General features: G+C 23.0%; 4 protein-coding genes across 4 annotated transcripts; 2 read left to right on the top strand and 2 right to left on the bottom strand. All coding sequences in view use genetic code 6, as the record gives it.

Moving 5' to 3' along the window:
• Positions 1-190: 190 nt before the first annotated feature.
• Positions 191-4,874, top strand: TTHERM_000633041 (transmembrane protein, putative; the record flags this gene model as incomplete). Its single annotated transcript, XM_012796110.1, has 4 exons — positions 191-263; positions 320-1,177; positions 1,230-2,933; positions 3,160-4,874. The coding sequence occupies 4 exons, from the start codon at positions 191-193 to the stop codon at positions 4,833-4,835; spliced, it is 4,311 nt and encodes a 1,436-aa protein (XP_012651564.1). The 3' UTR covers positions 4,836-4,874.
• Positions 4,875-6,420: 1,546 nt separating this feature from the next.
• Positions 6,421-10,240, top strand: TTHERM_00633040 (transmembrane protein, putative; the record flags this gene model as incomplete). Its single annotated transcript, XM_001010042.2, has 4 exons — positions 6,421-6,769; positions 6,846-8,549; positions 8,866-9,973; positions 10,129-10,240. The coding sequence occupies 4 exons, from the start codon at positions 6,421-6,423 to the stop codon at positions 10,238-10,240; spliced, it is 3,273 nt and encodes a 1,090-aa protein (XP_001010042.2).
• Positions 10,241-10,916: 676 nt separating this feature from the next.
• On the bottom strand, positions 10,917-13,154 carry TTHERM_00633030 (ubiquitin; the record flags this gene model as incomplete). Its single annotated transcript, XM_001010041.1, has 1 exon — positions 10,917-13,154. One exon carries the CDS (start codon positions 13,152-13,154, stop codon positions 10,917-10,919), a length of 2,238 nt encoding a protein of 745 aa, XP_001010041.1.
• A 1,149-nt stretch (positions 13,155-14,303) lies between these two features.
• TTHERM_00633020 (ubiquitin) lies at positions 14,304-16,532 on the bottom strand (the record flags this gene model as incomplete). The annotated part of the gene is made up of 1 exon (XM_001010040.2): positions 14,304-16,532. One exon carries the CDS (start codon positions 16,530-16,532, stop codon positions 14,304-14,306), a length of 2,229 nt encoding a protein of 742 aa, XP_001010040.2.
• Positions 16,533-16,832: the final 300 nt, after the last annotated feature.

Here is a 16,832-nt window from a genome sequence, read left to right as displayed (position 1 = left end):
CTATAAATCATTATTAGGTTGTTTTTATTTCTGATCAAAAACATTAAATATATTTCTTGTGTAAATTTCTTTTATTAATTTAATAAGGCAATTTAATATATTTAGATTATTATAGATAATATTTCATTTAAACTCTAAGGACATATACATAATATTGAAGGAAAAATATAATATCTAAATAGGAATATTGATGATAAGGATCAAGGATATTGTTAAAATAGTTATAATTCTACTGACTATAATAGCATCAACTCTTTAAAATGGTATTTATTTTTAACCATTTTTGTTACAAATTTAAATAATTTAAAATAAAAAAAAGATAATTGCAATTAAGAAATAGTGGAGAATTTAATAACATAAGGGTTTTAAGTTACATGCGATTCGCAATCAAATATTATAGCAGACTGCAATCACAAGGATATGAATGATATTTAGTTGAATTTAACAAATTTAAACCTAAGAGGTGGAATTTAATTTGTTAATATCAATAACATTTAGTTTTCGCTAATTTAGATTCAAGATACATATATGAGCAATTAGTCAAATTCTATGGGTTTATTTTGTATAGATAATGGTAACATAATCACAATTTAAAACTTTATCATCAAATACACAAAGCTTTCTTATTCTGGTTAAACCTAAATGATATAGATTAAAAACATAAATATATTAACAATATAAAATTATAGTATTACTGAAAATAGTGAAACAAATGCTACATTTAATTTTTTAATTTTAGACATCTAAGATTAAATTAAGATATCTTAATTAAATGTTAATGTTTAAACAAAGTTAGGATCTGTGGATTTAGGTATTAAAAGCACTAATAGTATTGCAATAGATAATTTAAATTTAATATAATAGAATTAAGTGATTTAATTTTTATTTAGTTCTTAAAATATACAGATTGGCTAATTTGATATAAAAGTTATATCTAATACTCTTAGTTATGTAGGTTCTGCTGTAAATATTTTTTAAGACTACAAATCAATTAATATAAAGACAATAAATATAATTTAAGTTAAAGATTTATAGTTATCTCTATTTTAATTTTGTTCTACTTATCAAAGTAAAGATGCAACATAATTTAATAATATTAGTATAGACTCAATTGTAGTTTAAAATTTTTCAAGAGGGAAACAAAAAACATCTATCTAGTCTATTGAGAATGATTATGGTATATTTTTAAAATAAAAAACAAACAAATTAACATTTTAAATATTAAATAGCAGTGGGAAAGCCCGTTCTCTTTGACTTAAGTTGTACTGGCATAAGCAACGCATATAAACAAAATCTAAATATTTAAAGAATTGATGTTTATTAATATAATATCTAAAATGCTTTATTCATGGTCAGTTTCAGCAGTATAAATACAGTTATTAATCAAATTGTTTTTCATTAATAAGATTAAAAAGTATTTAATCTATGGAATTCTAATGGAATGTTCGTTTTTCAGGGTAGCTCATAAACTAATAGCTAATTAGAGATCAATAATATAGATTTCTCTTAAATAAATTTTGTAAGTGCATAGAATGGCCTCATAAGTGTGAGTTAATTTTCTTCTTTGTCGATTTCTAATGTAAATGTCAGTTCATCAGAACACCTTCAATCCTATCAAGGTGGTTTATTTACGATTAACAATGTTGATAATGTTAAAATTAGTAATATTGTTGCTACTATTTATCCATCGTGCTAATTTAAAAGCATGTTTGGAGGTTTGATTTATATAAAAACTTCGCAAAATACAGAAATCACAAATTTATCTTTTAATGATTAAAATTAATTTTCAGATGAGGTTCAACATTAAGGAACATAAGGAGGAATAATATATATTTATACTGATAATTAATCATACTTAGCTCTTTAAGAAGTTAAAGCTTAAGGTGAATTTATTTCTACTGCTGATGGAGCATTTGCATATATATCATGTATAAATGCCTTACTGGAAGATATTTTTATCTCAGAATTTACATCATTAAAAAATGGCGGAGCATTTTTCTTAGATTGTTAAGTTATATTAACTAACGTTTAGCTGATTAGAAATAAAAGCTAATTTGCAGGAGGAGCTATTTTTGGCGGATTAATTGCCTCAGCTTAAGACGTAATTATCAAAGAAAACTAATCATTATTTGGAGGAGGAATTTATTTAGCAAATATGCTTTCTTATTATTAAGATATAAAATTTGAGTCTAATTTGGGATATATTAAAGGAGATGATACATGCAAATATATTGCTGAAATAAAAATAAAGTAATTTTCTGAATATAATTAATATTTAGAACCACCATACCAAATCAGGAATTATACTTTATTATATTAAGATGATGGTGAATCGTATATAGTAAATAGTGTTTATAACGGACTGACTTATTTTGTTGTTTTCTCAATGCGTATATAAGATGAATCTGATTGGATTGAATATACATAAAATGATTTTGTTTTAGAAAATAGACTGAATGACTTAACTCCCTAAATATAAGGTGAAGATATTTTCAATCAAGCACCAATCTAATCTATATAAACGATTCCATTAGAAACAAATGAATTTTTCTATTCTTTTTCTTTTTAATATGATAGCAGCCAAACATAATTTTTTGGACTATTTTTTCCTTTTAACACTACTTAGTAACCTAAAACCTTAATTTTTACAATTTTATCAAATATTACTTCTAATTGTACTAATGGAATGATACAATAGACTTTTAAAGGTTCTCAATATTGTTAATATTGTGTTGATTCTGTTGTATATCAAAATTAAAGTAAAAAAATACCAACAAAATGCCTTTCATGCCCTAAAGATTATTTTGAATCATGCTATGCAGATTTTTCTTCACTAAAATAAGGGTTTTGGAGATAGAACCTTACAGTAGACTCTTCATAAATTTTCCCTTGCTCTATAAATAGATTTAACTGCATAGGAGGAAATTATACAGGTAATTTTTTATTAAATCACTACAAAAATTCATTAAAATATTTTTAATTTATTTTAAATCATATTTATGAAATTTAAATAAAAAATAAATTGGATGAGTTTTATTAATAAATTTTATTTAAGATATCAAAAAAAATAATTGTTAAATTTTAAATAAAAATCTAATAACTATTGAAATATAGCAAATTTAAAAAAGTTTTTCAATTAAATTTATTTAATTTTTAAAGGTGACAATATATGTGCTGAGGGGCATATTGGAGTTGAGTGCTCTGAATGTGACCTATACGATTAAATGGGAAATGGATCATTTTGCAGAAAAAACATCTACTAATGTACTTAGTGCGATGAAATTTCTGGCAATATCATAAAAAGTATCATACTTTTGGTAATCGTATTTATTGTCATATTAATTATTTTCAAAACAAACTTCAGATAGTAAAGGAATTATATTTATAAGAAGTACCTATCTGACATGAAAATAATTTATTTAGGAAAATCTTACTATAGATTAGGTTAAAGTGGTTCTTATATCAAAATTCTTTCCTTTTATTTCTAAATTATCAATATATCTTCTTATTTTTATGGAGAGAAATCATGGGCAAATATTTTTAATTTCTAATATGGATTCTATAATCCAGTGGCAGACTCTGCTTTTTCTTTTGATTGTTTTCTAGCTAAAATAAATGAAAGTACTGATTCAATTATGTATAAAAAGATAACAATAGTAACTATAGCTCCATTTTGCATAGTTTTTATTTGTTTGATTCCAAGTGTTTTGAACATGCTATTTTGCAAATCAAGTATTAAAAATTTCTAATATTCTGCTTCACTAATTATCTCTTATGGTTTTACAAATCTCTTTTGTATTCCAGTAATAGATGTGCTAACTTCAGGAATGCTCTGCCGTACTTTTAATAATGGTCAATCATATTCAATACTTGATTTTAATATTGAATGTAATGATACAGATCGACTAGTCTTTTTATTTAGTTTTGTGATTCCATTTATTTTAGTTTACTCTGTTGTTATTCCAGGAATTTTATTTTACATTCTTTACAAAAATCGTGAGAATCTTGATAAAATCAGTTTCCGCTTTTTGTTAGGTTTCTTGTATGCAGACTTTAAGCAATAGTTTTATTATTGGGAGTATTTAAGGTTTATTTTAAAATTAATATTAATCATGACAGTATATAGTTTCCTATCATTTACTTAACTAATTGGTTTTGTTTCTCTTGCAGCACTTATACTTTACTTAATATTTCTAGTAAGAAAATATCCTTATTGCACCAAAAAGCTAAACGAAATGGAAGTAAAGTCTATTGTAATAGGCAGTCTATTTTTGATAGCTTAAATGACTAATTTTTCACTGTATGAGTAAGATTTAGCTCAAAAACAAAAGAATTAAAGCATGAACTCTTATAACGTCTTCTCATAAGTCTTAATTGTTTGCACAAATATATTGTCCCTCCTATTTATAGCTTATATGGTAGGTTAGATATGTATCTCAATTCTATAACCTCATCTTTATAAACTTTAGGATTATAGATGTTATAAATTTATATAAAAATATTTAAGAGTATTAAGATTCAAGAAATACACTGAAAGAAAAAGAAAAAACATTAAGAAACTTTAAATGGTATTTAAAATAATAATTTAAAATAGTATAAATGATATTCAAATGTAGTGTTTTGTTTCATCAAAGTCTTAAAGTTGCTTTAAAGAATCTGAATCAATTTTATAACAAGAAAAATAATAGTAAAAAGATAATGATGATTAACTACTATACTAATACACATAAAAATAAAATTCTTAAGAATCTAACAGCGATTTAAATAAGTTAATATAAATTGAGGAATAATAATAAAATTATGAATTACTGCAGAAGTAAGATATTTAGTTATGACAAATTATTTAACATTAATATTATCTTATAAATTTTTGTTAAAAATAAAAGAATATATTTATGTCTTCAAAACAATAAATATTAATAATTAATATTTAGATTCATTTATTTTTAACAAATTCATATTTTATGTTTTATGATATAAAAATATTTTTTATTTTTCTAATGTTTAATTTTAAAAAATTAGATTTTTTAAAAGAATTTATTTTTTATTTAATAAAAAAATTATTTTGTTTTATATCCTATCAAAAATTTTCAATTAAATTTTTTTTATAAAATACACAAATTTCTCTTATAAATTGATTAAATTTAATTATTGCCATGTAAATCGATAGAGATAATTTTTCTTTATCTAATCCTATATATTTTTACTGAATTACCATTAGTATCTCTTCTTATTAAAAAAATTAAGTAGATCAATGAATTTATCAATATAAACCAGTAATTAATTATTTTTAGTACGAACTATATATTTTTTATAATTTTAGTTATGTTGTTTTTAAAACCTTATGAACAAACAATAAATAATTTGTAAATTTTATTTAACTATTTATTTGTTGATTAATCTTATTATATTTTCTGTAAATTTTCCAAAAAAAAAAAAGAAATATAATTTAAAAGCCTCTTTTCTTTTATTCGTTTTAAACAAAAATAAGTGATTTACCTTTCCTTTAAATAAATTTAATGTATGATGAATATAGCTATTTTGGCTTATGAATATTTAGTTTTAATTACATAGTGTTTACAGTTTTTAACAAATACTCGTGTCTGATCAAAAATTATATCCAACAAACTGATATCATGTTATTTTTTTTTATTATCAAGTAATTAATTTTTTTTAATTATCTTATTTATTTTCTGAGATGATAAATTTATATAGATAATTAAAAGATAGAAAAAGAAGTAGAAATAGAATATCAATTAATCTTTATCTTGAAAAAGTTGATGAATATAAAAAATATAAATATAATAGCTGTAATTCTACTATCTTTTATTAGATTAGCTCTCTAAGATGGTATTTTAAACTATTTTATATTAGAATATGTAAATTTATTCAATTTTTAAAAAAGATAGTTGTAATAGTTAAGTTGTAAATGCTTTAATAGGATAAGGATTTTTAGTTAAATGCGATGAATAGTTCAATATTATAGCTGATTGCAATCATTAAGATTTAACTGGTATTTGGCTGAATTTAACAAACTTTAGGATGAATGGAGGGATATAATTTGTTAATGTGAATACCATTTAATTTTCCTTAATAATTATTGAAGAAGTATACATCATTAATAATTCCAACTCTAAAAAAATAATTTAGATAGATAATGGAAAATCAATTACAGTACAAAATTTAAAAATTAAATACCAAAAATATGTTGATGTATGGAAATCATAAGAAATAAATATTTAAAATGTAAACTTTTTAACTATTTAGAATTTAGAATTTAGCATAAAAATTGATGTCAACTAATTGATTAAAATATTATTTCAAAATATCATGGATTCAATAAAAATATCTTAATTTTTAGCTAATGTTAAAAATACACAATAAACACTTTACTTAAGTTTATAAAGCAAATAAAATTTGATGATAGACTATTTAGGTTTAAATGAGGAATAAAATAGTATTCCGACGCTAATATTTGAATCTCAAAATATTTCTATTAATTAGTTTGACTTAAGTTATGTGGGAAAGTACAATCAATATAGCTCTCTTACAGTTGTTACTTTTCAAGGCTACAGTCAAGTTTATTTGAAGACTCTGAATCTTATTTAAGTAAAAGATCTGCAACAATCTTTGCTATAATTTTGCTCTTATCAAAATAGCTAAAGATCTCAATAAGTTAATGTTAAAGTTAATATTGATTAAATCAACATCTAAAAAATTTTTGTAGCATAAAAAAAGGTTTCTGCTTCATCAATATTTACTGGACTGGGTATTTATATTAATTTATCAATAAATTCATTAAAATTATTATAATTTATTGATTTATTCTTAAAAAAAATAAATAGAGATAAAACCTGTGCTATTTGATTTAAACTGTGATGATTCCACAGAATTTCTAATGCAAAATGTATAAATTAAAAGAATTGATGTATTTTCTTATAATGTCAGATACGGTTTATTATTAATCAGTAACAGCGGTTAGTCTACACTTATAGATTCAATTGTGTTTCATGACTCAAAAGATTAGAAGGTTTAAAATTTATGGAATTCTTATGGAATGTTTGTTTTTTATGATAGTTAAAATTTAGGCAGTTCCCTCTAAATCAATAATATAGAGCTTCCTTAAATTAATTACATTAGTGGGTAAAATGGAATTATAAGTGTAGATAGATATAAAAGTGTTCTTATTTCTAATATTAATATTACTTCATCACAGTATTTTCAATCATATTAAGGTGGTCTAATAACTGTTAATAATGCTAATAATGTTAGTATTTTTAATATTTCTGCTATTATTTATCCATCATGCTAATTTAAAAGTATGTTTGGAGGTTTAATTCATGTCTAGGCATCACTAAATACTAATATATCTAATTTTTACTTTAATTATTAAAATTAATTTTCTGATGAAGTGTAACATTCAGGAAATCAAGGAGGCATTCTTTATATATATGGTGGTGATCAATCAATAATTAATTTATCTCATATCTACTCATAAGGTTTACTCAGTTCTTCTGCTGATGGTGCCTTTTCATATTTACAATGTTAGAGTGCTTTATTGCAAGATATTTATGTGTCAAATTTTACTTCATTAAAAAATGGTGGAGCATTTTTCTTAGATTGTGCTATTTAAATGAATAGGGTGCTGCTTCTGGGAAATAAAAGCCTTTTTGCAGGAGGAGCTATTTTTGGAGGAAAGATTCTACCTGCTTAAGAAGTTTTTATTAAAGAGAATGAGTCATTATTTGGCGGTGGAATATATTTGATGACTAAGAAAATTATACTTGAAGGTATTATTTTTGAAAATAATTTAGCCTTGATAAAAGGTAACGACGTGTGTAAATTTATTACAGATATTAAAATCACATAAATAGCTGAATATAATTAATATTTAGAACCACCATATCAAATAAAGAAATATACTTTTAAAAATGAGTTTGATCAAGGTGATTATCAAACAGATAGAATGTATAATGGATTAACTTATTTTGCTGCTTTTTCTGTCAAATTAGAGGGTGAGCTTGACTGGATCCTTGATATAAAAAACCCGAACGTCATAATACATAATTTAAATGACCTAACACCAATAGTGATTGGGCAGGATATTTTCAACTAAATCCCAATATAAGCTACATAAACGATTCCATTAAAAATAAACAAGCTTTTTTTTTCTTTTTCTCTATAATATGAAAGTACAGAAACATAATTTTATGGACTTTTTACTCTTTTTAATACCAGTTATATAGATTATCTACCTGGATTTATTATAGAATCAAATATTACTTCCAATTGCTCTAACGGAATGATACAATAGACTTTTAAAAAATCTCAATATTGTTAATATTGCTTAGATTCTGTAATATATTAAAATAACGCAAATAAGATAGCAACCAGATGTCTTTCATGCTCAAAAGATTATTTTGATTCATGCTACGCCGACTATTCCTCATTAAAATAAGGTTTTTGGAGATAAAACCTTACCGTAGATTCATCATAAATCTTCCCTTGTTCTATAAGCAGATCTAACTGTTTAGGAGGAAATAAAACAGGTTATTTTTATTTATAATTAAATATTTTCATTATTCATAACTATTCCTTGTATTTTTTAATAAACTAAATACATCTAAAATTTTTGACAAATAAATAAATAATAATTTATTTGTAAAATCATTACTTAACTAATACCAGTTATTTGTTGAATTTTTATTAAAATCAGTTTTTTTAGTATACCATATTATATTTGAATAATTATTTAAGAACTAATAGGTCAGAAATTTTACTGCAGTTATCATTTTTAAAAATTCCTCATTATTTATGATTATTATTAGCTTCAATTAATGTTGAAATATTTTTTAAAATATAAAGGAGATTTTATATGCGCAGAAGGTCATATTGGAGTTGAGTGTTCTGAATGTGATCTGTATAATAAGTTAGGTAATGGATCATATAGTAGGAAAAATTTATCTTAATGCACTAAATGTGAGAATATTTCGAATAATATTATCAAGATTATATCCCTATTAATTTTAGTATTTATAGTAATATTAATCATTTTCAAAACAAATTTTAGATAGTAAAAAAATTACATTTACAAGAAATATTTATCAGATATGAAAATCATCTATTTAGGAAAATCATACTACAGACTAGGATAAAGCGGTTCTTATATCAAGATTCTTTCCTTTTATTTCTAAATTATCAATATTTCCTCTTATTTTAATAATGATTATGGATGGACAAAAGCTTTTAGCTTTTAGTATGGTTTATACAATCCAGTGGCAGATTCTTTCTTTTCTTTTGATTGTTTTTTATCTAAAATAAATGAAAACCCTGATTCAATCATGTACAAAAAGATGGCAATAGTAACCCTAACACCTTTTTGCATAGTTTTTATTTGCATAATTCCAAGTCTTTTGAAGAAGTTCTTTAGCAAATCAAGCATTAAAAATTTCTAATATTCTGCATCTCTAATTATCTCTTATGGTTTTACGAATCTCTTTTGCATTCCAGTAATAGACGTGCTAACTTCAGGAATGCTCTGCCGTACTTTTAATAATGGCCAATCATATTCAATACTTGATTTTAATATTGAATGTAATAATACAAATCGACTAGTCTTTTTATTTAGCTTTGTGGTTCCGTTTATTTTAGTTTACTCTATAATTATTCCAGGGATTTTGTTTTACCTTCTTTACAAAAATCGTGAGAATCTTGATAAAATCAGTTTTCGCTTTTTGTTAGGTTTCTTGTATGCTGACTTTAAGCAAAAGTTTTATTATTGGGAATATTTAAGGTTTATTTTGAAATTAATATTAATCATGACAGTATATAGTTTCCTATCATTTATTTATCTAATTGGGTTTGTTTCTCTTGCAGCACTGATACTCTATTTAATATTTCTAGTAAAAAAATATCCTTATATTACTAAAAAGCTTAATGAGATGGAAATCAAATCAATTGTAATAGGTAGTCTGTATATGATAGCTTATATGATTCATTATTCTTTACGAAAATAAGATTTAGCTCAAAAATAAAATAATCAAAGCATTGATTATTACAACACATTTTCTTAAATATTAGTAGCTTCTGCAAATTTATTGTCACTAATATTTATAGCTTATATGATAGGTTAGATATGTGTTTCAATTATGCAGCCTTTTCTTTATAAACTTTAAGATTACAAATGCTATTTATGGATATAAAAATATGTGAAAGCGCTAAGGTACAATAAATACACTGAAAAAAAGAGAAAAAATATAAAGAAAGTTTAGCTTGTCTTTAAAAAAATAATTTAGAATAATAATAATGACTTTCAATTGCAATTATCTATTTCTTCAAACACCTTAAGTGATGTTAGAAAAATAAATCTTGAGTAATATAATTAATAATTGTAGTAAAATCAATTAAGTTACAACTAGTAACATGGATATGAGGTACAACAATAGATTCATTAATCATCTTATAGTGATTTAAATTAGTTTTAAGATTAATAATAACAAAATTATGAGTAATTATCAAAATAAAATATTTAACTATGAAATAAAAAACTATAAAAAATGAAGTAATTAATTAATGTTGACCTTATATTTTTGTATAATTTATTTATTTGTTAAATTTCTTTAAAACTACATATGAAACTTATTAAATCTAAAATAAAAAGTAAATAAAAAAATAAATTCTTAAATAAAAATTTTTAAATAAGCTTAAAAAAAATTAATTTTTGAAATAAATAAATATAAATTTCATGATAAGAAATGCTTATTTATTAAAATTACTAGAAATTATTAAATAATTACCCAAAAAAAAATTTTGATTTAAAAAATATTATAACATAATCAAATAATTTTTTAATTAGCTAACATAAAAATAACCCTCCTCTCTTTTATTATATTCTTAATACTTTTTAATTAATTAAATCAATAATTTTTTAAGCACAATAAACATTTTTTTTCCAAATGCAATAAACTTTTAAGACAGTCAATATGGCAAATATGATTCTATTTATCTAAGCATTATTCAGAGTGAGTCATTTGCTCTTCATAAAATATTCTTCTTAGACAAATATAGCATTTAGGAAATTTAAGGCTTTCTTTTTAATTTGCATACACATAAAGAAGCTTCCATTCTACCATATTTGATTATCCGTTTTCTTTTACTGGATCATATGTAGTATATTTATCATTACATGCTTCAAGTATTTTGGATTATACTTTTCTCTCAACTCCATTTTCTATTTTTAAGCCAAACCAGGAATATTGACAGTTTACGAAACCACATGTAATTACTTATGGAAGTATACTACATCCTGGGCAATTTATTTTTTATGATTTATCAGCTACTATTTCTACAAAGATGTAGCCTATTTTTATGATAACTTATTTTTTAAAGTACTTGCAACTAGAATTACGGCAAATAGCTTCAATATTTAATCCATCAGTAGCTTATCTATATTTTGGTGCATGTTCAGAAAATTCTACTTCTTTTTTAGATTTTTCATTTTCAAGGTTAACAAATAGTTTTTTTTCTTCAGGACATCCACCACCTCTCAACCTAAGTACTAAATTTATAATATCCCCATCATCTATTTCATACATATCTAAAGAATAATCGTTTTCAATTTCTTTACCCTAAAAGATTAATCTCTGCTGATCTATAGGAATGCCTTCAGAATCTTAGATGTGGTATTTTAAGATCTCTACTGAATCATACAATTTACACTTCAACTAAATTTATTTTCCAGTGAGAGTTTTTATTTAAATGTTTAAAAATTTATTTTCTTATTTATGTTTTTCTAATGACTTTTATTTAGGCTACTACTATATTTCAACAGTTTTTTTTAATGTCTAAACAAGATGTACAACGCAATCTCTTTATAAATTGTAAAAATACAATTATTAGTCATCTTCTAATTATTATCCTGCATAAATTAACCTCTACTAGGTTGGGGAAATTTCAAGTTATTCTGAAATTTAGTTCTTTAACTACTCTACTTTCTGATTAAGTTTGCATTTTAGTGCTAAAGTTTACCCTGTGAGAGTTTTAATATTTATTGATATCTCACCATCTTATTAAATTGGATTAAATTTTATTTTTGCGCCTGGTTTTAAGACAAGATGTATAATACTGCCATCCTTAATCTCATAATTGTTCAAAGTAAAATTATCTTCTAGCTACCTTCCACAAAATATAAGCTTCATAAATTCACATTCTACTTCTGATAAAGAAGATAATTTTTGTTTTATTTAGTCAATAGTATTATTTCCATCAGCTCCTAGATCATATTATGCTCCTGACAAAGATTTTATTGTAAGAATCATTTCCTCATCATTGTTTAATTTGATATTTAAAGTGTCTCCTATCATCTCAGTGACGATTCTACCTTATTCTTCTGGGTAATATTTATTGTATAAATCTTTTGCTTCTTATTTTGTAAAGTTGCTTTTGATTTAAGTTTGCACATCTTTAATTTGAGCCTTGATAAAATAGTAAGAGTAGAGTTTATCTCCATTTTTCACTCCTGAATGAGCAAACGTTTCATTTTTAGAAATTAATTAATCTCCCAAATAAATGTCTGTCCTATGTGCAAAGTTAAATAATTGAATATTGTCTGTTACTTTCAAATTTAAATCCACATATATTTCTTTATCATCATAAAATATTTTATCATTTGCTACGAAAAGATTAGCTAAAGAATAAGAGGAAAATGGATTCTTCAAAGTCTAAGATTCACTCAGTAAGTAAAGCTGTTTCTCATTTATATTTAATTTTTTTGAGAGATTCTCTAGTAAATTTTTTTGCGTTGTCGCTATTGGTAATTCAAAGTGATAAGTTTCTTCTTAAAATTTAACATCAATTTCAAAAATGTATTTTTAAGGAAAAAAATAAAAAGGGAATAGATTGAAATGTGAACTGATTAACTACTCATTTTCATCTTATTTAGATAGATTTTAAATTTAATTTCTTATTCTCTCCATGCGCCAAAATTTATGGTTAAAGCTATAGACATTATTTGCTTTCTCTAATAGCTCTTTTATAGATAAGCCTTCTAATTCTTCTTGACTCAGTTAAATAGTAAAACTATCATTTGGCTCTTATAGGCATATAAAGAATTTTTTAACTTTATTCTCTTCAACTTATGGTATTTCTAATTCCATCAAAGTTTTTTTAATAACTAATTTAGTGAATTTATTTTTAAATATAGATTATAATTATTTGTAAACATTAGATTAGCTTTTGAAATGTATCTATGAAAGATAGGATGATTTATCTAGCTCTTTATGAATCCGATGAAATATAACAATAAAACATCATGCCCTTTTGAAATTAATAAACATCTTATTTAATAGAGATTTATCTTATTTATTAAGTAAATAAACAATCAAATATGTTGAGTATTCTTCACTAAATGTATAAAAAAAGTATCTTTTTATGAATATAGTAGTTTAAAAATGTATTTTTTCATATTAAAATTTAGTTTAATAATATATTATTTAATTTTTTTTTTTTATTCAATATATTTTAACCATATCTATTTCTTAGTTAAGTTTGAGGTTGTAAGACACTTTAATTTGTTTTTATAATTAATAAGCAACCCTAACCAAATCTTATATTTCAAAAATATCAATAGTGAGCGCAAAGTAAATTTGTTTCTATATTTAATTAAACAACCCTAATAAGATTTTATATTTCAAAAATGCCAACAGTACTTAGTTGATTTGTAAATTTTAATAGTAAAAAATTGCTTATTAAAAAAATAATTATAACAAATAAGAAGCATCATTTATTTTTTAAACAAAAGTAAATTTTAAAATATTACCTTAAAATCAATTGATAATTGAATTAAAATAAAGATATTATATAAATTAACAAATAATATCAATTTTTATTTTGTTTTAATAAAAAATATTTGGTTTTGTATAATACTTTAATTCAAAAGAACTTTATAAATTGTATATACCACAAGATTAAGATTATTTCTTTATTAATTATCTAAAAAAATTTCTAAAAATTAGCTTATAAATTTTTTTTTTGGTAATGTTTTTTTGAAATTATGAATATTTATTTAATGATATATGCACTAAGTAAATATTTGATAAAAGATAATTCATAAAAATCTTCATAATAACTTAATTTCTGATATGATATTAAATATTTATAAATAGAAAACTAGTTTAAATTTAAAAATATTTTATTTTCCTCTAAATTACTTTTATAGAACAATAAAATCAAACTGTAAATTAAACACTTTCAAATATATTATAATCTTCTTCATTCATTATATTCTTAATACATTGTTAATTAAATCAATAATACTTTAAACATAATAAACATTTTTTTTCTAAATGCTATAAACTTTAAAGACAGTCAATATGGTAATTGTGATTTTATTTATCCAAGCATTATTCAGAGTGAGTCATTTCCTCTTCATAAAATATTCTTCTTAGACAAATATAGCATTTAGGAAATGTAAGGGTACTTTAATTTGCAAATACATAAAGAAGCTTCCATTCTACCATATTTGATTATCCGTTTTCTTTTACTGGATCATATGTAGTATATTTATCATAACGTGCTTCAAGTATTTTGGATTATACTTTTCTCTCAACTCCATTTTCTATTTTTAAACCAAACCAGTAATATTGACAGTTTACGAAACCACATGTAATTACTTATGGAAGTATACTACATCCTGGGCAATTTATTTTTTATTAGTTATCAGCTACTATTTCTACAAAGCTGTAGCCTATTTTTATGATAACTTACTTTTTAAAGTACTTGCAACTAGAATTAAGGCAAATAGCTTCAATATTTAATCCCTTAATAGCTTGTCTATATTCTGGTGCATTTTCAGAAAATTCTACTTCTTTTTTAGATTTTTCATTTTCAAGGTTAACAAATAGTTTTTTTTCTTCAGGACATCCACCACCTCTCAACTTAAGTACCAAATGTATAATATCCCCATCATCTATTTCATACATATCTAAAGAATAATCATTTTCAATTTATTTATCCTTAAAGATTAATCTTTGCCAATCTAAAGGTAAGCCTTCATGATCTTAGATGCGGTATTTTAAGATCTCTACTGAATCATACAATTTACACTTCAACTAAAATGATTTAGCGATAGTTTTTATTTAAATGTTTATATATTTATTTTCTTATTTATGTTATTTTTATGATTATTATTTAGGCTACTACTGTATTTCTATATCTTTTTTTAATGTCTAAGCAAGATGTACAACACAATCACTTTATAAATTGTAACAATACAATTATTAGTCATCTTCTAATTATTATTCTGCATAAATTAACTTCTACTAGCTTGGGGAAATTTAAAATTATTCTTAAATTTAGTTTTTTAACTAGTATACTTTTTGATTAAGTTTGCATTTGAAGGCTAAAGTTTAACCTGTGAGAGTTTTAATTTATATTGATATCTCACTTTCTTGCAAAATTGAGTTATCTTTTATTTTTGTTGGTTTTACTAAAATTAAATTTATAGTGCTTTCATCCTTAATCTTATAATTGTTCAAAGTTAAATTATCTTCTAGCTACCTTTCACAAAATATAAGCTTCATAAATTCACATTCTACTCCTGATAAAGGTGATAATTTTTGTTTTATTTAGCCAATAGTATTATTTCCATTAGCTCCTATATCATATTATGCTCCTGATAAAGATTTGATAAAAAGCATCATTTCCACATCATTATTTAATTTGATATGTAAAGTGTCTCCTATCATCTCAGTGATGATTCTACCTTATTCTTTTGGGTAATATTTATTGTATAAATCTTTTGCTTCTTATTTTGTAAAGTTGCTTTTGATTTAAGTTTGCACATCTTTAATTTGAGCCTTGATAAAATAGTAAGAGTAGAGTTTATCTCCACTTTTCACTCCTGAATGAGCAAATGTTTCATTTTTAGAAATTAATTAATCTCCTATATAAATGTCATTTCTATGCGCAAAGTTAAATAATTCGATATTATCTATTACTTTCAAATTTAAATTTACATATATTTCTATTTCATCATAAAATATTTTATCATTAGCTACAAAAAGATTAACTTAAGAATAAGAGGAAAGTTGATTCTTCAAAGTCTAAGATTCACTCAGTAAGTAAAGCTGTTTCACATTTATTTTTAATTCGTTTGAGAGATAATATAGTAATTTTCTTTAATCTGTTGCTTTTGGTAATTCAAAGAGATAACTCTCTTCTTAAATTTAAACATTTATCTTAAAAAATTTTATAGGAACAAAATAAAAAGGGAATAGATTGAAATATGAACTGATTAACTTCTCATTTTTATCATATTCAGATACATTTTAAAATTAATTTCCTATTCTCTCCATGTGACAAAATTTATGGTTAAAGCTATAGACATTATTTGCTTTCTTTAATAGCTCTATTATGGTTATGTTCTGCAATTCTACTTGGCTCAGTTCAATAGCAAAACTGTCACTTGGCTCTTTTAGGTTTATAAAGAATTTTTTAACTTTATTCCCTTAATCTTATGGTTTTTCTGATTCCATCAAATTTTTTTTAATAACTAAATTAGTGTATTTATTTTTAAATAATGATTATAATTTTTTATACGCATCAGATTTGCTTTTGAAATGTATCTATGAAAGATAGGATGATTTTTATAGTTATCTATATATGAATCTGATGAAATATAATAACAAAATATCTATTTCTTTTATAATTAATAAATATCTTTCTTATAAGAGATTTTTCTTTTATAATTAATAAATATCTTTCTTATAAGAGATTTATCTTTTTTATTAAGTAAATAAAGAATCAAATAAGATGAGTATTCTTCTTTAAATGTA

This window comes from Tetrahymena thermophila, assembly GCF_000189635.1.
Source record: "Tetrahymena thermophila SB210 genomic scaffold scf_8254764, whole genome shotgun sequence".
In the NCBI taxonomy this organism is placed as follows: domain Eukaryota; phylum Ciliophora; class Oligohymenophorea; order Hymenostomatida; family Tetrahymenidae; genus Tetrahymena; species Tetrahymena thermophila.
This window is presented reverse-complemented; position numbering and strand designations above follow the sequence as displayed.